General features: G+C 38.5%; 1 protein-coding gene across 27 annotated transcripts in view; it reads left to right on the forward strand.

The window, feature by feature from the left end:
• NCKAP5 (NCK associated protein 5) overlaps nucleotides 1-24,399 on the forward strand; it is a 1,152,446-nt gene that overhangs the window by 438,341 nt on the left and 689,706 nt on the right. For all 27 annotated transcript variants that reach the window (XM_060410117.1, XM_060410132.1, XM_060410119.1 and 24 more), the window contains one exon: nucleotides 7,850-7,923. In XM_060410117.1, coding sequence (XP_060266100.1) covers nucleotides 7,850-7,923 — 74 coding nt within the window. The remainder of the gene's footprint in view (nucleotides 1-7,849; nucleotides 7,924-24,399) is intronic.

The raw sequence follows: 24,399 nt of genomic DNA on the forward strand, positions 1-24,399 counted from the left end.
ATTACTGTTAATTAAGGAAAACCAGATATTTCAAATTAAGGTATTTGGCACTTTTCTATATATGTGAAGATGCCAAGTCTGGGCTCACTGAAATCATTCCTTTGATATGCACCTCAGTTCAGTGTCCTGTGCTTCTTATCCTTGTCTCCTCAGGAAGTACCATCAGAGGTGGCTGTAAGCCCCTGGCTGACACATGTGGGACAGATCCTGCCTCCACCCTGAGTTCTCTCAGGGCTCACCATGCAGCTGTAATGTGATGGCTTGATGTCAGCAACATACTCTGTTTACTTATGTGGCAGGTGGCATTTTTAGTTCACACAGACTTTTGGATTCCTTGAACATAAGCTTTGCTGGTTTCTAAGCCAGACATTTTGGGGGCTCATTTCTTTGTTGTAGGTTCCAGGGCTGGGCTGGCTGATGTGGGGAACAAATTCGTCATCCTGGGGAAAAGCCCTCTGTTTGTGAGATCCCGCCCTGTTGTGGGACTCTGCACCAGGGATGGAATTTTTGTTGCGCTTGCATCTCTGCATTTTCTACCAGTCTCAGTATGGTCCTTTGATCATGTGTTGTGGAGGAGCAGTTCAGCTAATTTTCAGTTCCTTTTTGAAGAATATTGTCCCATATATAGCTGTAGAGTTGGTGTGTCCATGGGTCAAGGTGAGTTCTTGATCTTCCTGAGTCTCCACCTTGGAACACCTCTCCCTGCCCCACCAACCCCCACCCCTGCCGTGCACATGTATTTTTAATCAAGGGAGGTGCTTTACTTTCTGAATTCATGTAAACCTGGGAATGTCTTTCTGTTGCTTTGTTACAAAGACTCTACTTTATTGGGATTGTTTATGGATTAAGACTCAAAGGTTTCAATGGACATCTGTACTTGCCAGAAGCTATGCAGTTAGCCTTTTTAATATCCTTGGTAGGAGACCCATTTGTCTGTTTGGGTACATGCAGTCTTCCAGCCCCCACCCCAAATATACACACATTTTTTTTTTTTTCAGCCCTTATGTGGATAGAAGTGTGGATCATTTTCTGTAAAATCTACCTGGAGTGTGAGGAAACTTTTTGATGTGTGAAATCAAGTGATTTTCTTTTTTCTCAATTTTATGCTGAAAGGTCTCTTTAATTATCCCTTTGATCGTTGTTTACCTTACTGCTGCTGCTGCTGCTAAGTCTCTTCAGTCGTGTCCGACTCTCTGCGACCCCAGAGATGGCAGCCTACCAGGCTCTTCTGTCCCTGGGATTCTCCAGGCAAGAACACCAAAGTGGGTTGCCATTTCCTTCTCCAATGCATGAGAGTAAAAAGTGAGAGTGAAAAGTGAAAGTGAAGTTGCTCAGTTGTGTCCCACTTTGTGATCCCATGGACTGCAGCCCACCAGGCTCCTCCATCCATGGGATTTTCCAGGCAAGAGTACTGGAGTGGGGTGCCATTTACAAATCTTGCCAAATACTCAGATGCTATAATTAATAGACACACCTACATTTTCTGACCTAATATCCATCCTGTCTCTATTCATTTTCATCTTTATCCTTTATTTATCTAGATTGTTTGTCCTTCACAGGACTGTGTAAGTGTTTTTATTGTCACTTCCACTGTAAAATCTAATGTGGGTTTGTCATAAGGAAAATGAGTAGAATACAATGTTCATCATGTTAATAACTATATTTGAATATAGTTTTTATGCTGAGTAACATGAGAAGTACCTTCTAGGCAAAGCAAGCCTGATGAAACTGGCATTTTTTTCATGGATAATATTGCAATGAATATTGACACCAAGGACAATGGGAATATGGTGTATGTTTTTCTTCTAGCTTGCATGCATGTGTGCTGCGTTGCTTCAGAAATCTTTCTCCAAGGTCTCCCAATGTCCAGTCTCTCAGGTACATTGGAGAGGTGTGTTATACTGAGGTAAACTTTTGCCATTCCCCTTCTTTTTGCCTGTGGCTTTGATACTCTGGAATATTGGAGCTTGTGTTAAGAACATTCAGTGTGTGCTTTATACTCAAGCTGGCACTATACACACCATTGCTACAGCACTGTTCTGGCTGTGACTGTAATTCCAGCGTGCACTGCTGCCAGCCCCACTGTGATCCTCCTCCATTGTTTCCTGGGAATTAATCTCCAAATGTAAATGATTCCCAGTAGAATAATTCTATTTTATTCTTACAGAATGATAGGTGTTTATTATTAATTAACAAATCTTTCCAATTCAGGAGCCAGAACTGATAAATGTATAGGTGCTGCCTAAATTCTCTTGGGCAGGGGAAAACATTTCTTTTAACAGAAAGCACATGTAAGCATCATCTTTTCTTCTTTTAATTCATTTAAGTTAGTGTGTGTGTGTGTGTGTGTGTACATAGGGGTGGGGTATAGGCAATACCCAATAAATATGCAAGTAAGATAAACTGGATATTAGAAGTAAGCATGCCATGGAGAAAAATTAAGCTGAAAAGAAGGAAGAAGAATTCATAGTTTTAGTTTTCCATTGTTTGTGGTTTAAGAGGTCATTATATTATAGCTATTTTTATGGACAATTGGGTAAAAATACCTTAAATGGAAGCACTCTGTCTGTATTTGTTATTTGAAATAGCATTTATAGTTTAAATCATAATCCAGATATACCGAATTAATGGTTAAAAAGCTGTATTATTACTGTTAATCTCTAACTATCTGTTCTAAAATCCAACTATAATTGAAGAGCGTTGACTTACAAACCTTGAAGCTGAGTAAGAGAAGAGAAAATGCATATAACCTTCACCTTGTAAAGTGGCTTGCCTTTTGAGAAGAGGTTTGATCCTTTGCAAATGGCTCTGTTCACTGCTTGCCTTGTGTTATATGCTTAAACTGTTTTATTTAATCCTTACTATACCTCTTCAATTATTTATCTCTATGAAAAAAAGTAAGGTTTAGAGAGATTAAATGACTTGCCTGAGGGGGCACAGCTAGTAAGTACCAAAACCAGGATTTGCACCTAAATCTCTTTGATCCAAAGATTATATTTGTAGTAAACTTTTAGAGTCCACCTCTGACTTGAGCTAAGCAGAATAAGCAGAACACAGATCTCTTGGTTACTAGAGCTTGCACATGGTTTGGCCCCTACCTTCCTGTCCAGGGAGGGCTTCCCTGGTGGCTCAGATGGTAAAGAATCTGCCTGCAATTCAGGAGACCTGGATTTGATCCCTGGGCAGGAGGATCCCCTGGAGAAGGGAATGGCTACCCACTCCAGTATTCTTGCCTGGAGAATTCCAAGGACAGAGGAGCCTAATGGGTTACAGTCCACGGGGTCACAAAGAGTCTGACATAACTGAGTGCCTCATACTCACTTCTTGTCCAACTTCTTTTTAGGCTACACACCTCAGGCTCTGTTCCCTGGCCCCACTGGCTTCCTGTTTTAAATACCACATTTGGGGGTCTTTGCTTATGCTGTTTCCTTTGCCTATGGTGTTCTTCCCCCTCTTCCTTTCTCTATTTGTTTGCCTATTTCTCCATCAGGCCCTAGACCCAGAATTCATTTGCTCAGAATCCTCTTCCAGCCATGGTGTATAAAGGAGGTGCCCTCCCCACTTAAAGTCCTTCCTATTATCTGTTATTTCCTTCCTAGCAGGTAGCCAACCTGAAATCAATCTGATCGCTTCCTTGTTATGTATCTCTCTACAGAATGTAAGCTCTCTGAGGGCAGGTATTTTTTTCCTCTTCAGTTCAGTTCAGTTCAGTCGCTCAGTGGTGTCCAACTCTTTGCGACCCCATGGATGGCAGCACGCCAGGCCTCCCTGTCCATCACCATCTCCCGGAGTTCACTCAGGCTCACATCCATCGAGTCAGTGATGCCATCCAGCCATCTCATCCTCTGTCATCCCCTTCTCCTCCTGCCCCCAATCCCTCCCAGCATCAGAGTCTTTTCCAATGAGTCAACTCTTCGCATGAGGTGGCCAAAGTACTGGAGTTTCAGCTTTAGCATCATTCCTTCCAAATAAATCCCAGGGCTGAACTCCATCAGAATGGGCTGGTTGGATCTCCTTGCAGTCCAAGGGACTCTCGAGAGTCTTCTCCAACACCACAGTTCAAAAGCATCAATTCTTTGGCGCTCAGCCTTCTTCACGGTCCAACTCTCACATCCATAAATTCAGACTTGAAGAAAGTAGGGGAAACCACTAGACCATTCAGGTATGACCTAAATCAAATCCCTTATGATTATAAAGTGGAAGTGAGAAATAGATTTAAGGGCCTAGATCTGATAGATAGAGTGCCTGATGAACCATGGAATGAGGTTCGTGACATTGTACAGGAGACAGGGATCAAGACCATCCCCATGGAAAAGAACTGCAAAAAAGCAAAATGACTGTGAAAAGAAGAGAAGTGAAAAGCCAAGGAGAAAAGGAAAGATATAAGCATCTGAATGCAGAGTCCCAAAGAATAGCAAGAAGAGATAAGAAAGCCTTCTTCAGCGATCAATGCAAAGAAATAGAGGAAAAGAACAGTATGGGAAAGACTAGAGATCTCTTCAAGAAAATTAGAGATACCAAGGGAACATTTCATGCAAAGATGGGCTTGATAAAGGACAGAAATGGTATGGACATAACAGAAGCAGAAGATATTAAGAAGAGGTGGCAAGAATATACAGAAGAACTGTACAAAAAAGATCTTCACGACCCAGATAATCACGATGATGTGATCACTCACCTAGAGCCAGAGATCTTGGAATGTGAAGTCAAGTGGGCCTTAGAAAGCATCACTACAAACAAAGCTAGTGGAGGAGATGGAATTCCAGTTGAGCTATTTCAAATCCTGAAAGATGATGCTGTGAAAGTGCTGCACTCAATATGCCAGCAAATTTGGAAAACTCAGCAGTGGCCACAGGACTGAAAAAGGTCAGTTTTCATTCCAATCCCAAAGAAAGGCAATGCCAAAGAATGCTCAAACTACCACACAATTTCACTCATCTCACATGCTAGTAAAGTAATGCTCAAAATTCTCCAAGCCAGGCTTCAGCAATACGTGAACTGTGAACTTCCAGATGTTCAAGTTGGTTTTCGAAAAGGCAGAGGAACCAGAGATCAAATTGCCAACATCTGCTGGATCATGGAAAAAGCAAGAGAGTTCCAGAAAAACATCTATTTCTGCTTTATTGACTATGCCAAAGCTTTTGACTGTGTGGATCACAATAAACTGTGGAAAATTCTTCAAGAGATGGGAATACCAGACCACCTGACCTGCCTCTTGAGAAATCTGTAGGAAGGTCAGGAAGCAACAGTTAGAACTGGACATGGAACAACAGACTGGTTCCAAATAGGAAAAGGAGTACGTCAAGGCTGTATATTGTCACTCTGCTTATCTAACTTCTATGCAGAGTACATCATGAGGAACACTGGACTGGAAGAAACACAAGCTGGAATCAAGATTGCTGGGAGAAATATCAAGAACCTCAGATATGCAGATGACACCACCGTTATGGCAGAAAGTGAAGAGGAACTAAAAAGCCTCTTGAAAGTGAAAGAGGAGAGTGAACAAGTTGGCTTAAAGCTCAACATTCAGAAAACGAAGATCATGGCATCGGGTCCCATCACTTCATGGGAAATAGATGGGGAAACAGTGGAAACAGTGTGAGACTTTATTTTTGGGCTCCAAAATCACTGCAGATGGTGACTGAAGACATGAAATTAAAAGAGGCTTACTCCTTGGAATGAAAGTTATGACCAACCTAGATAGCATATTCAAAAGCAGAGACATTACTTTGTCAACAAAGGTCCGTCTAGTCAAGGCTATGCTTTTTCCAGTGGTCATGTATGAATGTGAGAGTTGGACTGTGAAGAAGGCTGAGCACCGAAGAATTGATGCTTTTGAACTGTGGTGTTGGAGAAATATATCTATGAAGTTAGAACAGCACATGACATATAATAAGTGTTGAAAAAATTTGAAAGAAGTCTGGATGGGTGACCTTGAAGTTTATATATTTGCCTCTACTTAGAAACACTGTCTTTAAATTTTTTTCAAAGGATGTATTTGAAAATATCTTTAAGAATTTTGAGTGTTCCTATCATGTTTAAACCTTGATCAAGATACTTAATTGCATTACCACAAACCATTGCAACTTCCTGCAGCAACAGATTTCTGCTTTGCTTTTCATGTCAATGGTCTTGTTTACATAACTCACCTGAACGTGCATGTTAATCAGAGTATAACTCTTCAGCTAATTTTCTGCAATAGAATTATGGAAAACTATTAGAATAGTTTTGCTAGATAAGGACTGGGGATGCCCTCCAGTCTAACTGAAATATTGTAGAAAGGTGAAAAGGCTTCTCCAAGGCTACATAGGTCCAGAAACTTGAACAGAGCCCTTCCTGTTACATAAGGTCAGCTCTTCTACTCCCCCACCCATGATAGTCAATATTTTTATAGAAACAATTGATTTTATATAGTATTCCATCAAAATAAAAATGTTTTTAAAAGGTATCAATATTAATCTGAGTTCCTAGTTTATCTTAAACCCATAAGATATAAAATGGTAACTTTCATGGGTACCTTAACACTGAAATCACTGCACACTCTTCTGTCTAAGGCTGCTGTGATGTAGACACAGAGGCCTGTGGGCTCCTCAAAGAGAAAGGGAAAGAAGTGTTAGGTTCAGGATGAAATAAATTATACAAGTTTTCATTGTTGTTGTTGTATTTTTCTACATAGTTAGCAATTAAAATGACTGTATTTGAACCTCATATTCAGGAATCACAAATTTTAAAATAATTAGGTTCAATAACCTGCAGATTCTATGAGCAGTTCTCATGTATTGAAGGAATCCCTCATTTTTTGGAGATGTTTCTTGAAAACCTAATTTGATTTACACAAATTTATGACTATTTCTTTTTTTTTTAATTTTTATTTTTACTTTATTTTACTTTGCAGTACTGTATTGGTTTTGCCATACATTGACATGAATCCACCATGGGAAGCTTGCCTTTATATCTTCTTAGAAGCTAAAGATTGGTTTTCTAAGGAAATAAATAAGATAAAAAGAAAAAAAAGGAAACTCAAGAACAAATTGCATTGTTCATATAAGGAAATGAAGGAAAAATAAACATGTGATTCATCAATATAAACGATATGCCCAGTGAAGGAGGGCAATGAATACGTAGTTTCTATGTAGCTCAAAAATAGTGTTTTTGTTAGAAAGTGATTTGTGTAAAATCAGTATAATCAAGACCTGCACTACCTACTTTATTCTTTGTTTTCTAAGGTTGGCTCAATTCCCATTCCCCCACAACCCCATATTTTTATATGGGAAAACATATAAAACATGGCTTCCCAGGGGGTGCAGTGGTAAAGAATATGCCTGCCAATGCAGGAGATGGAAAAGATATGGATTCCATCCCTGGGTCAGGAAGATCCCCTGGAGTAGAAAAATGACAACCTGCTCCAATATTCTCACCTGGAAAGTACCATGGACGTGGGAGCTTGGTGGGCTATAGTTCATGGGGCCTTAAAGAGTCAGACACAACTGAGCAACTGAGCACACAGCACACATACACATAAAATATAGTGTAAATGACTATGAAATTTGGCTTATCTCTGTGATTAAGAGCATTTTTATGCTGACTGGATAGAACTCCAGTTCTCCTCCATTTTTTCATTTATGGAACCATCACAGGATATGGGGAAAAATTTATTTGTCCCCAGATGACAATGCATATAAGTCATAGAAGCATCTATTCCTACAAATGAGAGGGACCAAGGGAATTATCTTGTCCAAAATTGTCCTGTAGAGATAAAGATGGTCTTAGAACCCTGATGCCTATGGTAAAGAGGTGTTGTCTTTGCCTTTGTCTTTGGTGTAATGCAGCTTTATTTTTCTATGTACAGGAATACATGGACTCCAACAAATACATTGAACATCTGTTAAATCAACTGGAGGAGCAACATAGAAGTCTCTGGAGGTGAGTTAAATCTACTTCTTAACTTAATAGGTGCATCTATAGCTTTAATCTTGATCACAGAAGCATGGAGTTGGCAAAAGGTCTCTTCTTCTACTTGGTGGCCAAAAGCACCTTTGGGGGGCAAAAATCAGCAGAGGCTACCTAAAGAGTTCCATTCCTTTAATTAAAGTAAAACAGTGGTATCAAAAGTTGTCCTTGAGTGAAGGACCTGCTCAGAGCTTGGAGGATGGTAGAAATGATAACACTTGCCAAGGTCAAGGAATGCATTTGTCCACGGCCATGCAACAAACTTATATTGTAGAAAAGAAAGTAAAAGTGAAGTCACTCAGTCGTGTCTGACTCTTTGCGACCCCATGGACTGTAGCCTACCAGGTCCCTCAGTCTATGGGATTTTCCAGGCAAGAATACTTGTATTCTTGTAGAAATTAGAACCCAAATCCTCTGGCCTTTGCCTGCCTAAATATTATTTATGTTTTTCTATAATTGAAAGGTTGAGAACACTTCTGCTTAAAATTTCTGCTTCTTTTTATATTAAAAAATACATATTTCAAGAATGCTGTTATATAGGTCCCCCATGTTTGGTTTGGTTTTTGTTTTATGTGATGGATTCTAACTCTAGGTATGAAAACATCTGCAGGTAAATTGGAAAAAGAGGAGAGTATTACATAAGTATTATATAAGTTTTCCCAAGTAACTCATTCCCTGAGGCTTCTAGGGAATGGAGATTATTGTGATAGGATTATCTAGATCTTTAAAGTCCATGTGGCCATGTTTTTGCCAGTGCTAGTATGGACTCTGAATTCCACTTACTAAATTCCTATAGTTCTTGTTATCTGGAATAAATATGCTAGTGCTTAATTACATGATACCTTACACTGCATCAGAATTAATGAATATACTTAGCTTCCTCTCTAAGGGGTCAATAAGCCCCAAAAGTCCTTTATGTCTTACCTCCTCATGGCATGGAGGCCAGTTCCCCCTCTGTGAAGAAGTGAAGTGACGTCACTCAGTCATGTCCGACTCTTTGCGAACCCATGAACTGTAGCTTACAAGGCTCCTCTGTCCATGGAATTTTCCAAGCAAGAGTACTGGAGTGGGTTGCCATTTCCTTCTCCAGGGGATCTTTCCGACCCAGGGATTGAACCCTGGTCTCCCACATTGCAGGCAGACACTTTACCCTCTGAGCTACCAGGGAAGCCTCCCTCTGTACACAAAGATATTAGGGAGGTAAGTATGACCTAACCATGTGGCTTTCTTGCCCAACCTCATCCAAATCCATTTTACTCATTTGTTCTGCTCTGATGTTAGTTTTCCTACTAGGAAACATGTTGTTTAGTCTCTAAGTCACATCCGACTCATTGTGAAACTAGAAAACGTGTTGGTGGTTATAGTAATAGACAATATTCTATTTTTCTACCTACAAGAAAACTGCTAATAGGATACAACAAAACTGTACAATTTTTAAGTCCACTTGTCACTAAAAGACACATCAGTTAACTTTATATAAATTGATGCAATATTTGTTAGATTTGATTTTGAGATCTATAACTTGGTGATACAGTTTTCTTTTGAGAACGAGTGTATAGCAATAGCAATATATTTATGGCTATGTGCCTTTTAAATTATATTTTCCATAGATGTACTGCAAAGTATATTTAACTGAGTTGTAACATTTTCTTTAAACTATTCATATAAAATAAGTTCCCCCATCTTTCCAAAGAAAAATATATGAATGATGAATACCATCTGATGAATAAATTATACTATATTTATAATTTGGTCAGTGTGTTTTATATACATTTTTGAAGAGGAATAATAGTTTCACACATTTTTGAATCAAAAAACCTGCATGGGAAAGGATATTTTCCTGCTTTTTTAAGGTAATTAATAAAAACCTTTGGTTTTCTCTGATATGATTAAATTAAAATCTCTTTTCAGGTACAAACATCACCTAACCTAAAGTAAGAGCTCAGATTTTTGTGGGCAATCACAGCTATTTTCCTTCAGAAATATAATTTTGCTAGTAAAGAAGCAAAGGCTTACATATAGTCACAAGATCTAATAGAAAAGCTTTATTTGAATAATAATAAAGGGCAATAATGATATTTGAATAGTCAGAATAACAGTGAGGAAATGGAAATGGTAGTATTGAAATGAAAACCAATAATAGTAGATTTACATACTATTTATTGAATCATGAAATTATACTTGATTATATTTTGTAAACAGATCCTGACTGATGCATAGTGATAGGCTTTCTGATGCTTATTACAATATCACAACTTCAACTACAGCCAAATAGTTTATGGTCAAAGACTTATGAGTGACAGTGAGCAGTGGGGGACTTTTTTTTCTGTTTATGATTGAATATTTAAAATGCTTTTTTGAGTTAAGGTAGACTCTATGATATGCCGAGGACCATGGCATACCACAAACACAAGCACAGCTAAAGTGTCTGAAGTCAAACAAACATTCCCATAATTCAGTATATATGTTTTCTGATTTTTATTGTGCATTTGATTTATAGCTGTTACAACTTTTGTTGATGTTGATATTAACTAATGGTCTTCCATTTATACTTAACCTATAACTTAAAAATTCTGAATTTTTTAAAAGATTATTTTGATGTGAACTATTTCTAAAGTCTTTATTGAATAAGTTACAATGTTGCTTTAAAAAAAATGTTTTTGTTTTTTGGCTACAATGCATGTGAGATTTTAGCTCCCTGACTAGGGATCAAACCCACACCCTCTACATTGGAAGGGGATGTCTTAACCACTGGACCACCAGGGAAGTACCAACTTCGAGTATTTTGATCTTCCAACAATAATATTAGTCAGCATTAATTTATGGCCACAGTCTTTGAGGACGGATCAAAAGATATACGTCATACTGTTATTGCCTCTTGCTTAATGATAAAAGAATTGGACAAATGGTAGAAGATTGGATATAAGAATGAAAAGTCTTATTTTTGTGAAGGAATCTCATAGTCTTTAACAGGCTTTAGTCATTTTTTATAGCATAACCATGTGCTGTGACACAAATATATTGTTGTAATCATACTCTCAAGATAACTGGTTATTTTGGGGTCCTGTTTAGTATTGTGCTGAAATAGACCTATAATCTACTCTAGGTTTTCAAACTGTTAAGGAATTTGTGGAGTTCAACTATAGCTGTCTGGCAAATAGCATTTAGCTCAATTAATGTTTTGATACCAGCAGAAGAAAACTTCTGTGAATTTATCTGAAGAAGAGGGTGGATTTGGGATCTAGAACCTAGTCTAAGACTTGAGTACAAATCTGGGCGCATTTCAATTGCTCTGCCTCTCCCTGCCTGATAAGAAAAAATAAACATACCCAGCAACAACTTATTTATAAGTTGATGTTGAAATGTGATCATATATTTTTGTATGTTTATTTGTTTTAATGAGGAAAGTTAAGATTAGGAGAAAAAGGCTCTTTTGTACTTAATGATTCTTATATCATCTGTTACTATTTCTGATTTGACTAAATATATCTGTGACTGACAAGAAGGAGTGTGAGAAAACAACTGCTGAGACTTTCTCCTGATATTTGACAGAAATCTTTATCCATTTGCAGCCTTAGATTAAGAGTTTAGAACAAACACAAACAGTTGGAAAATACAAATGGGATTCATGAATATTTATGGTGTTAATTACTCTTTCATGTCACATATGTGAAATTATGTATGACAAATAGAGGCAGCATAACACTCTAGAAATGGAAATAAGACTGGATTGGAGGTTTTGGAGGTGTAGACTCTGGTCCTGGTCTGTCCAAAGTGATTACTGGGTAACATCTCTGAGACAGAGTTTCCTTAGGTATAAAAAGAAGGTATCAATATAGCTAGTATTTAAGATAACTGAGCACTGAGATTATATAAAGTGTATAATATCTAAAATAGCATTACCTATAAATAACATGTACTGATCTGTATAATCTTTTTTCTCTAATACTTATACAGCTGGATCATGTAGAATTTAATATATGTCATAAAAGGCTTCGAAGAATCTGTAGAAATGCCTAATATAATAGATCCCTAATGACTTGTGGGGCTTCCCAGGTGGCTCAGTGGTAAAGAATCCACCTGCAGTGCAGGAGATGTGGGTTTGATCCTGGGTCCAGAAGATCCCTGGAGAAGGAAATGGCAGCCCACTCCAATATTCTTGCCTGGGAAATCCATGGACAGAGGAGCCTGGTGGGCTATGGTTCATGGGTTGCAAAAAGAGTCAGACACGACTTAGTGACTAAACAACAACAGCTTGCCAGTGACTGAACCAGATAATGTCAAAGTATTCATTTCAGATTTTCAGAGTTTGAGTTAGAGACAGTTATCAATAGCCTCTAAGTAAGTGAAGAGTAAGTAGGTTTCAAGGCCAAAATTAAATGACAAGATCTGGTGAATGCACAGTGCCAATTTCCAACCGACAGACGCCAAAGGGAAGCCTCATTGGAACAAGCTGTATTTTGGCTAGAGTTTCTCAGTTAAGGCACTCTTGACATTTGTGGACCAGGCACGCCACTACAGGGGGCACAGGCTCAATCCCTGGTCAGGGGCCTGAGATCTGTCATGCTGCATGGAGTAGACAAAAAATAGACAAAAAAGAAAAGATTTTGCTTTAATTGTAGAACTTTTCAGAGCCATTTATATTGCTAATGTGTTATGCACATCAAATATAGACTATAAAATATAATTTTCACTTCTTAAAAAATATTTCCCAATCCTATTTTTCTTGGAGCATCTACTCTGACTAAAGGTCTAAGAAATATATTTTGGGAAATGGTGACTTATCTAGTTTGGTAGCCAAATATACAAAAACATAGTTGCATCTCTTTCTTCATCTTTCTCCCCTTACTTCACAGGTATGGGATGGGTACCTGTGAATGGTAGTTTGTAAAAAGAAGCAAATGGTATGGGTAGTTTGTAAAAGAGATGGGAAGTTTGTAAAAGAGAAGCAAATAGTGTGAGAAGTCTGGGTTATTGATAAAAGAGGAAAGTCAACCCCAAGTTCTGAGGGGCAGTCAAAGTATCAATAATACCAGATTCCAAGAATCTGAAGAACGATTGATCACAAGCAATGTTTGCCCTGGTAAAGCACAGAACTTGTGTTTCCCAGAGGAATAAATGTTGGTTGCCTACATCACCAAGAGGAAGAAAACACTTCACTGAAAAGCATGTAGAGATCTCTGGGTGCAATAAGAGTCCCTAGGATCCATCCTTCCAACAATAAAATGATAGTTTCAGTGCATCCAAAAATCTTTAAAGTAGGCTTTTGCATTCTGCCTTATTTGTGATTCTTAATATAAGGGAAGAGATAGAAAAAAACATTGGGCAAGAGCTTTGTTTCCATTCCCACCATGATTCAACATGCTGCCTACCTAAGGAGAGTGAAGACTGCCGTGAAATGATGCACATCCCAAATAGTCTTCACGTTCTCCATAATTCTGATGTATTTATACATTTTGGGGTGAAGGTAATTGGCCCCAGTGCCTAAAGTTTCCTTTAGCAGTAATCCCTGTTTCTGTAAAATGTGAGTGACATTAAAGTTGCTTACTGAGAGGCGACATGCTATCATTCTATCTCTAGGAAAAGATCATCCTTTGCTACCATGTTATACAGAAATTGTCTTGTAGCTGTAAAATAGAGTTAAGAGGCAAAAGCACACACAGCCTGAGAAAAGTCAAGCCCAGAACTTCTTGGAGATTTGCCTTCTGTGTATTTTGGTTCTTAGAATCAAATTATCCAGGCATCTTAAGAATTAGCACGTCTCTATCCTCAAGGGGTTAATTTATATAGACCAAAGTGATTCCAAGTATTACACAGGTTGCCTTTGGTATAATCATAGACTTCCATTGGGAGAGCTTAATTGGCAACAAGTAAAATTGCTCTGCATGAATTCTTAATGGTGGACACCAAATAAAATAAGAACTGTGATTTGTTTTTTAAAATCCCTTCAAGAGAAAAGGAGACTACCTCTGGGGGATAGACTGTGTAGCAAACAAAGAACTCAGCGCTCTCTGCTAGCAATAAAAGCAAAAGCTCATGCTAAGCCCATAGAATAATAGTGTACGCTTTCCCAGCTCTGCATCTTTCTCTCTGCTGAGGTCAAAGGAGACCAGGACTAGCAAGCTTTACAGTTTCTTCCCCTCCTCTCTGCCCTTGTGCTGGATTTCTAGTATATATCTGCATCCTCGGGGCAAGTGCAAGCATCAGGCCACCCTGGGAACCCATCAATGTCACTTCTCAATTACCCACCAGGGGTTGTTCCAGAGATGCAGACAGTCTCAGACCCCTGCCAAGATAAGAGTCTTGCCTTTAAGTCATGCCCTCTGCCCAGCACAAGGCAGAATAAATCAGGAAATCGGGTATTGTCACATGCTTCAGTGGTTATGTCATCCATGGACGGTGGTGGGGAAGGCTGTGGGCTGAGATGTATCCCCAAGGACTCTTATTATAGACTGATGGTGCTGCTTTAGGTAAACAAGGGAGCATGTAGGCTTCTTCTCAGAGCTCCGAGACTCTGGCTGAATTAACAGCTTTATCTTTGAGGTGACTTTTGTTCAGTAACAGAAGGGGCTAATAGAGCTAAATCCAGAAAGGTATCCGATTGATTGGAAGATTGCCCAGGTTCATCATGCTTCATGCTTTGCTCCTCAGTTGTGTCTGTTTCTTTGCAACCCCATGGACTGCAGCCCACCAGGTTCCTCTGTTCATGGGATTCTCAAGGCAAGAATACTGAAGTGGGTAGCCATTCCCTTCTCCAAGGCATCTTACCAACCAAGGGATTGAGCCTGGGTCTCCTGCATTGCAGGCCTGATTCTTTACCCCATAAGTCCCCAGGGAAGCCCGCCCAGGTTCATATTTGACATTTACTTTAGGATTGATCAACATTATTGTTGATTTAAGTGGCCAGTGTATGGTCTGCATGTTTGTCTACTTTGAGAGTTGCCTAGTATTTGAATCCAAGTTATCCAAGGCAAAGAGATTACCAAAAATGCCAGAGTGAAACTCTACACCAACTTTATATATACATGATTTACTTATTAAACCTGTCCACCCTTAAAAAGGCTGTGCTAATCCATCAGAGAATATATTTAGGTCTCCACTGAATAAATGTATAAAATAAACTATTTAAAACCTATGGGTTTTAACTTTGCCTATTCACTACAAATCTTGTTTGAAATAAAAATTCACATCCATTTATCAAGACTATTCCACCCCCAGCTTAAGTGGAAGACTCTGTAAAACACTTTATATGAAACAGACCTTCAAAAGACCAAAGGTTTCCCCAAGGAGCTGATGGTTTGATCTGAGTCCTGAGTAGGAGCAGGTCTAGAAGCATGAGGACAGATGAAGAACTGGTTATTGACTAGATTGAATTTGGGCTGCCTTTAAGACTTTTGAGTATAACTATATGTAAGATCTTTGATGAGGGATTCAGGTCTAGAGCTCTTTATAGTTAATACGTAAAACAGTATAGATAGAGGCATTCGATTAACCTACAAAGACATAAAACTGCCCTCTGCTATAACTGGGGACACATCCCCACATTAAAGATGGATTTATTGCAGCCATGGGAAGCTTGAGTTGAATAATATTGTACAAATAGGTCTGTAGAGGATCTGAAAATTATTCTGCTTCTAGTTTAAGTAAGTTTGTGCTCTTCAAGAAATATTCTTAAAGTGCCAAAAAATATTTCAACATCAATAAGATTCAGGGGTGACCCAGAGAAATTTACTACTATGTAATCTGAAAACATTTGACTTAAAAACACATTTGTTATTTTTAGATCCATGCTTATCTTAATATGACAGCCAGGAACCTAATGTGATTTATTTATGTGAAATTAAAATAAAAAGCCTCAAGCAAAAGGCATTTTGTAGATTTATTGGGGGTAATAAAGATCACAAATATTCCCTACTAAGTTGAAAGAAGAAAAACTCCAGCAGGCGATGATATAAATGACCTACTAGACATAAATGCATGTGTTGAAGCTGACGTGCACCCACAGTAAAGAATGACAAAGTGTCCTTTTTTTTTTAGAAGGAGGTATAAAATGGGTAATTTACCATGGCATCCTATTTAATTTTAATTTTAATGGAAAAAGAATCACCAACTTGTTAGTGCATGAGCATACTTGTGACTCTCCCCACCCCCAAAGAGATTGATTGTTAGGATATAACTCTACATATCTCTCTACATGTGTAACTCTGGAGTTTAAAGGAGTAAATTTATTTGTTTTTGCTTACCCTCTATTCTTTTTGTGACTTCTGTGTTCAGAGGCCTGGAAGGGAGTTCTAGAACCCACCTAAATCCTTCAATTCTAGGGAGAGATGTTAGAGCTTCTATGAAAAGAGAAAATACAAACTGTACATCTCAATTCTATGCTGCTCCATTAGCCAGCTTTTACTAGTAGAGGACATCATTCACTTAAACCCAAGGGAGGCCCTGGTTCTTGCTCTATCCCTTTACCCCTCCCCCAAGTTAATGAGAAAGACCCTTCAACAAAATAATCCAAAATGTAACACCGGCTCTATCCACACCTTCAATGGCTTCTATACCAGTTCCAAGCATGAAGCTCTCAGTCACACACACTGTCTTATTTTTTCATGCATGCGCATGCTCATGCTCAGTAGCTCAGTCATGTCTGACTCTTTGTGATTCCATGGACTGTAGCCTACCAGGCTCCTCTGTCCATGGAATTTTCCAGGCAGGAATACTGGATCAAGTTGCCATTTCCTACTGCAGGGATCTTTCCAACCCAGGGATCAAACCTGCATCTCCTGTATCTCCTGCATTGGCAGGCAGATTCCCTACCACTGAGCCACCTTATTCCCCTAAGGTTTTTGGCTTGTAAAACCAAATCTCTGGGTATCTCATCTCTCTCATAGTGCTTATCATAAGACATCCAACTTCAAACCTAACACTTCACTTAGCCTGAAAGCAGAGAGACAATTGGTTGTATGTTCTAATCATCTTTGTACCTAAGAGACTTAGCATGTGATAGGTCCTCAAAACACTTTTCTTAAGCCATTGAAAGAATTGATGTTGATTCAAGAGGAGAAACTATTAATGGTTCATGTGTTCATTAGGGATGAGTCTGCCTTTATTGGTGAGTGCATTGCAAGGAAAAGATCAAGCAAGCATAGCAAAAGGTCCTTTGTTTCAGTGCTGTACCAGTGCTAAAAGGGATCCATAGTTTCAAGATAGTTCCTCTTAGAAAGGTAAAGATGGGATACTTCATGAAGATGTGAACATATTGCTTTTTCTATATAAAGCTAGGAAGAATGCTTACTTCACTAGACTTTTATTTTATGCTTTTTGAAAAATTCAATCATAAAATAAGTTTGGAGACATGTCCTGTCTGCATGTTGTGTCACTGGGCATCATAGGAAAGGTTCTAACCAGTAACAATAATCAAATGTGTATTTCTGTCCATAATTTTATTCCCATTATCTACCAGTTGTATCTTGGGCTGCAAACAACATTTTCAATAGACACAATGAAAGAATTTCTCATAATTTTTAAAGAAAAGGACTAAGAGACTATGAGAGGTTAAAAAAAAAAATCCATGGTAAAAATCTAGGCCTTCAATAATTTATCACCTTGAATAAAATGAAAAAATTGTAGAAAAATTGTAGACAATAGATCATTACTTTTAAAGATAGAATTGATAAGATACACACTGCTGTACATAAAATATATAAACAATAATGACCTATAATGACCTTCTGTATAGCACAGGGAATAATATTCAATATCTTGTAATACCCTATAATGGAAAAGAATCTGTAAAAGTGTGTGTGTGTGTGTGTATATATATATACACACATATATATAGAAACCTATATATATAGAAGCCTATATATAAGCATATATAGCCTACATATATATATATATATATATATATATATATATATATATATATATAGGTTTCCCAGGTGGCGCTAGTGGTAAAGAACCCACCTGTCAATGCAGGATACATAAGAAACGTGGGTTCTATCCCTGGGTCGGGAAGATCCCCTGGAGGAGGTAACCCACTCCAGTATTCTTTCCAGGGAAATCTCATGGACAGAGGAGCCTGGCAGGCTACAGTCCATGGGGTCGCAAAGAGTTGGACATGACTGAAGCGACAGCGCACGCGTGTGCACGCGTGCACACACACACACACAAACATATATATATATACATACATATATAACTTTTATATATATATATAAAAGCACACATTCATATATATATCACTATATAATATATATATAATACATATATTAAAAGTATATATAATAGATATGTACATATATATTAAAAAACTGAATCACTTTATTGTACACCAGAAACTAATACCACATTATAAACCAACAAATACTTTAATTAAAAAAAATAAAAATAGAATTGGGGCTTGGCCTGAAAGTCTATAAAGTGGTACTGGCAGAGAAGACCTTAGAATTTCGTTAAGATGGACACACACTTGAAGTCAAGGTCATTCAGCATAGATAACAATGACATGGGCTGCCAAACAGAGGGCAAGTTTTCAAAGGATTAGTGGCATTAGCACCAAGTAAACAGATGAAAAAAGAGAGCAACTAACAGCTAAAAGTAAATTTCATTTTTATTAGCTTTCGGAGAAGGCAATGGCACTGGACTCCAGTACTCTTGCCTGGAAAATCCCATGGACGGAGGAGCCTGGTAGGCTGCTGTCCATGGGGTTGCTAAGAGTCGGGCACAATTGAGGGACTTCACTTTTGCTTTTCACTTTCATGCATTGGAGAAGGATATGGCAACCGACTCCAGTGTTCTTGCCTGGAGAATCCCAGAGACAGTGGGCCCCCATCTATGGGGTCGCACAGAGTCGGACACGACTGAAGCGACTTAGCAGCAGTAGCAGCAGCAGCAGCTAAGTGCTTTAGATAACAAATAAGGGGCACTTTTTATCTCCTAAACCTCCGATCTAGTCCACCTGGGGTGGTATTTGGTGGCACACTGCCACAATCAGTGTCTCTGTTCTGACTGCTTGGTGAATGTGCTGTCCTGTTGAGAACTTTTTCAAATACTATCTCTGGCTCCTTCTTTGCAATGTGAAATTCATGTCCTGATTCTGACACTTACAGTGTGGTTTCTGAAAAAGCCCTTTAGACATCCAGGGCCTTGGTTTCCCACTGATAACAGGACAGGGTTAATCAGTGATTTCAGCAGTCTTTTCTTTAGGGTTAACAGTCTAATTATTATCAATTACCTTGTAGGTCAGCTGAAGGGTTGAGTGATGAAGACAGAAGAGAAATGATAGATCCACAGAATTACTGAAAGTTTGAAAGTGATAGAAAGTGACAGTTTTCCTTCTTGAAAGAAGGCAGCAAATTATTTTTATATACCTGGTCTTCTTTCAGCTCTAACTCTTGGACTGTGTCTTGGCACTGAATCTTCCAAAGGTAGTAAAACAGCATGCTGGCAGACCCAGGGCACCAGAATAGAGTCAGAGTCTGTGACACTTTCAAAAGGCTTTGCAGGAAATTGTTCTATTGAATAATGTTTAAGTTTCCACAGAAGCTATGAGCACAGCATGGTGGAAAAAAAAAAAAACACGTCATTTGCTCATTATTTGAAAAATATGCCACTCTGAGGTTATGGTCCCTATTAAGGGAAACTGCACTGTCTTATGATGTCTCTTCAGTGTTCCCTAGAGATTCACAAAGTCATTGGCTAATTGAAAGCCAAAATGTGTATTTACCTGGGTTTATTCATTTTTATTATCTAATTGATTTTCCTGTTTCTTGGCTTTGGAAATACATATCTGAGTGGGGTCAATTACAGACAGCCACTCTAAAAGAGAAATTCTTTGGGTCAGATACATAATTTAGGACTTTGGCCTTTGGAATCATTTGTTACCAAGATGACATAATTTAAACTGTACCAAAAGTTGCATCTATCCAAAAATACCTCTACCACTGGACTGCTTGGAATTCCCACTCTTGAAATAAAAGAAATTGGGTGTCCAGAAAAATCACTTCTGAAATCTGTACTTGCCATCTGAGGGAAGTTCCAGCTTTACTCTCTTAGATCCTGGTAGTATTCACCAAGGATTAATTTGCCAATTAGGGAACTGTGGATATCTGAATCCTGGCATTTTTTTTTTTTTAGCAAAGTCAAGCTCAGCATATTTAGAATTGAAGAAAATCCTAGTAGACTTGTTAAGAGTACAAATCTAAGTATTTCTATTTCTAGCTATACATGTCCCTACCAACGCTGACCTTTATTACTGATTATTCCTACACACACACTCCCTACTGTCAGTGTCTTATTCTAGTCACACATATCCTTCAAAGGAGAGCAGAGATCAGTTCAGTTCAGTCACTGAGTCCTGTCCAACTTTTTGAGACCCCATGGACTGCAGCACACCAGACTTCCCCATTCATCACCAATTCCCAGAGTTCACTCAAACTCATGTCCATCAAGTCGGTGATGCCATCCAACTATCTCATCCTCTGTCATCCTCTTCTCCTCCTGCTTTCAATTTTTCCCAGCATCAGGGTATTTTCCAATGAGTCATTTCTTTGCATCAGGTGGCCAAAGTATTGGAGCTTCAGCTTCAGTGTCAGTCCTTCCAGTGAATATTCAGGACTGATTTCCTTTAGGATTGACTGGTTTTATCTCCTTGCAGTCCAAGGGACTCTCAAGAGTCTTCCCCAAACCACAGTCCAAAAGCATCAATTCTTTGGCATTCAGTTTTCTTTATGGTCAAATTCTCACATCCATACATGAATACTGGACAAACCATAGCTTTTACTAGACGGATCTTTGTTGGCAAAGTAATGTCTCTGCTTTTTAATATACTGTCTAGGTTTTTCATAGCTTTTCTTCCAAGGAGCAAGCGATGGTCCTCCTAATCTATTACAACTCAGCACCTGGATTCCTCAGCCTCAGTCCGCCCAGGCTCCCTTTTTAAAATTCACCCTGAATTTGAGACTATACCACATATGTCCACATAATTGTTTGCATCTTGCAAAAACTCCAAAATTATTCCACATACCTCAGTTTTTATTCTATAGATATTTTCAGCACCTGGTCTTCTATTTCTATATCAAATGGTGGCTAAGCATAAGGTTGAACATAATAGGTGTTCAGCTAACACATACTAACTGATATTTCTTCGACAGGAGAATTGAAAGTTCTATTCTGTACTGTGGCTGGTAATACTGTATCAAGAATACTTATTTCAGATGTCAGCTAAGAACATTAGAAACCAGAGAGTATCTGGAGGGTCTGAAGGAACTGCGCATGTTTAACTTGACACATAGAGAACTAAGAGAACTCCCATATGACTCAACAATTCCACACCCGGGTATGTATCCAAAAAACAAAACCATTAATAAGAAAAGATACATGCACCCCAATATTCATGGCAGAATACAGTTGTCAAGATATGGAAGCAACCCAACTGCACATCAATAGATGAACGAGTAAAGGAAATGGTGTGTGTGTGTGTGTGTATGTGTGTATACACATATATATACACATATGTATACACACATATATCAGTCAGTTCAGTTCAGTTGCTCAATAGTGTCCTATTCTTTGCGACACACATATATAGACAATGGAATACTATTAAGCCATAAGAAAGAATGCAGCCTTACCATTTTCAGCAACCTGGATGGTTTTGGAGGGTATTATGATAAGTAAAATAAGTCAGACAGAGACAGGAAATGCTGTATGATATCACTTACATGTGGAATCTAAAAAATACAACACATTAGTAAATATAGCAAAAAAAAAAAAAAAAAGCAGACTCCTAGATGTAGGAAACAAACTAGTGGCTACCAGCTGGGGTGAGGAAGTGGGGAGGGGCAAGAGAGGGGTGGAAGATTAAGAAGTACAAGCTATGATGTATAAAATAAACTACAAGGATATTGTATGATACAGGAAATACAGTGACTATTTTATAATAATTCTACATGGAGTGTAATATTTAAAAACTATGAATCACTATATTACATACCTGTACTTCATATAATATTATACTTCAATTATACTTCAATAAAAAACAACTGCAGTGAGTTATCTTGTGGAGAAGAGATCAACAGTATCCTAGGATATTCAGGAGGGCAGGTACTAGTTATCCAGTTGTCTATGTTAGAACCTGAGGGATGGCAACTCAGGGTTAAAAAGAAATGTTCTGATACATTCTGTTCTCTAACACTAAGGAGGGTGTTTGGAATAGTGAGCTCTGTGCCAGTACAAGTGTCCAGGCAGAGCCTGGGTGACTATCTTTTAGAGGTCGTGTCCAGGGGATTCTCCTTCCGTGGATGGGGAGAGGTCAGGTGCCTTTCGTGTTGGATAACTCATCATACAGCTTTTACTCTCTGGCCCTAATACCACCATCACTATCTCTATTTGTAATGACTATTTCCTTGTCAGCCCTTTAAAATATTGACAGTTTGATCTGTCTGACCTCAGTCTTCACTTTTCCAAAGGAAGCAGGTTTGGTTCTTGCATTGCTCCTGATACAACTTACATTTCAGACTCCTCTTACACATGGCCACCTATGTGATTTTAGTTTGTCAATATCCCTCTGAACATGTGGGTCTCTAATATAAACATAATATATTTGATTATGAGCAGATTACAAGTTCAATTTCAGTCATCCTTTGAGAGAGGGTTATTATTCAACTTTATGATTTTTATCCCAGTGGTACTAATTGTTAATAACCTTTACGCAAAATACCTAAAATTCCAGCATTGCATTACACATATCCAATTACTCTCTTGTGGACTCAAAGAATATAAATCATTATTTCAAGAAAGGACAAGGAGTGTTTTAAATTTAGAAAATCTGTTCTCTTTTTCTCCACTGTTCCATTACTCCCTGACTTTTGAAAATTGCTTTGTCCTATTTCACATCTTTTTTTTTTTTTTCCAATGCCAAGGCTTTATTTATGGTTAAAGGGTCAGAGAAGAATTAATAATTACAAATAAATTAGGTCATTTCTGACCTTGGTAGAACTTTTATTGGATGATTACTCTGGTCTTCAGAGGGAAGAAGGGAATGAGGTTCGGATTATCAGTGCAATGAATAATTATTAATTTAACATTTAAAATCCCAAGGTTAAGGAACATTAGGAAGGATACTGCTAGGAAGATTAAACAAAACTCATGAGAAAGTATTTCCGAGCATAGCCAAAGTGAATGGAACTACTGGATACTTTGCTTATGACTGAGACAGAAGTTGAGCCTTGTAGATGTTGTCTGGGTTCAAATTTTGATTTTTTCCAATTTTCTGACAGTATTGTGTGCATTTTAGGACTTCTCTGGAGGCTCAGTGGTAAAGAATCCACCTGTCAATTCAGGAGACACAGGTTTGATCCCTGGGTCAGGAAGATCCCCTGCAGAAGGAAATTGCAACCCATTCCAGTGCTCTTACCTGGGAAATACCATGGACAGAGGAGCCTGGCCGGCTACAGTGCATGGGGTCGCAAGAGAGTCAGACAGGACTTAGCGACCAATCAATAGCAACAACAGTGTGCATTTTACAGAGGCAGATGTCGCTCCCCCCACTACCCATGGCCAGAGGGATGGGGATAAGGAAAGGTATCACTTTTTGAAGATACATTATCCTGTGAGTTTCAGATCATTTATTTTGGAAATCCAATTCCACTGCCCAGTCTTTGTGTGTGACCCCACCCCGAGGTTTATTTCTGGCCCATTTATGGTTGTAGCAGGAGAGTTTATTTTTTCTGGCTTGATGCTACACTATCATTATAGAGATTCCATTTCCAGGCCATTTTAAAGTAGAACGATTATCTCCTTCCTCCTAATTTTAAAGCCAACATTTGAAAATCACTTTCAGCTCTGGATAACAGCTGAAAAATGGCTGTGTGAAGCTGGCATTCATCTTTGTCAGAGTGGTAGAGATTTTGCCATAAATACAATGTAGATTATTTTTCCTGTCAAAAGGCTGCTAGTCATTGGAGTAAATTAATTAGCTGGGACTGTTGTCAGATGTGGATGTCCTGATACTGTCACAGAGAAGGAATGAGCTGAGGTTGGGTAAAAGGCAAAAAGCTGATTCCCATGTTAGCAGGACACATTCTGAGGAAGTCGTTTAGGGTAGCCTGGGAACATCATCTTGGAGACCTGATAGGTTTATGTGATAATGGACTTCTGACATTTCTGAGCCAATGACACCTTCTTTTTCCCAAGAAACATGCAAGTTAATTCATTCAATAGTGGGTTGGAAACAGTAGTATTCTAGATATAGGTCTAAAACAAGGCCATGCTATAATGTGGTGAGATTTTCTAATTGACGCATGGATGCTTATGTATGTTGATGGGAAAAACCACAAAAGGGTCAGGATGTCTGGAAGGTTTCCTGCTTTGCAGTTGAGGAAACCAAAGAAGAAAGTGTGGATAAATCCTTATGAAAACTTTCTCATGGGATTTCCAAGACCTGATTCTTCA

This window comes from Ovis aries, chromosome 2 (assembly GCF_016772045.2).
Source record: "Ovis aries strain OAR_USU_Benz2616 breed Rambouillet chromosome 2, ARS-UI_Ramb_v3.0, whole genome shotgun sequence".
In the NCBI taxonomy this organism is placed as follows: domain Eukaryota; kingdom Metazoa; phylum Chordata; class Mammalia; order Artiodactyla; family Bovidae; genus Ovis; species Ovis aries.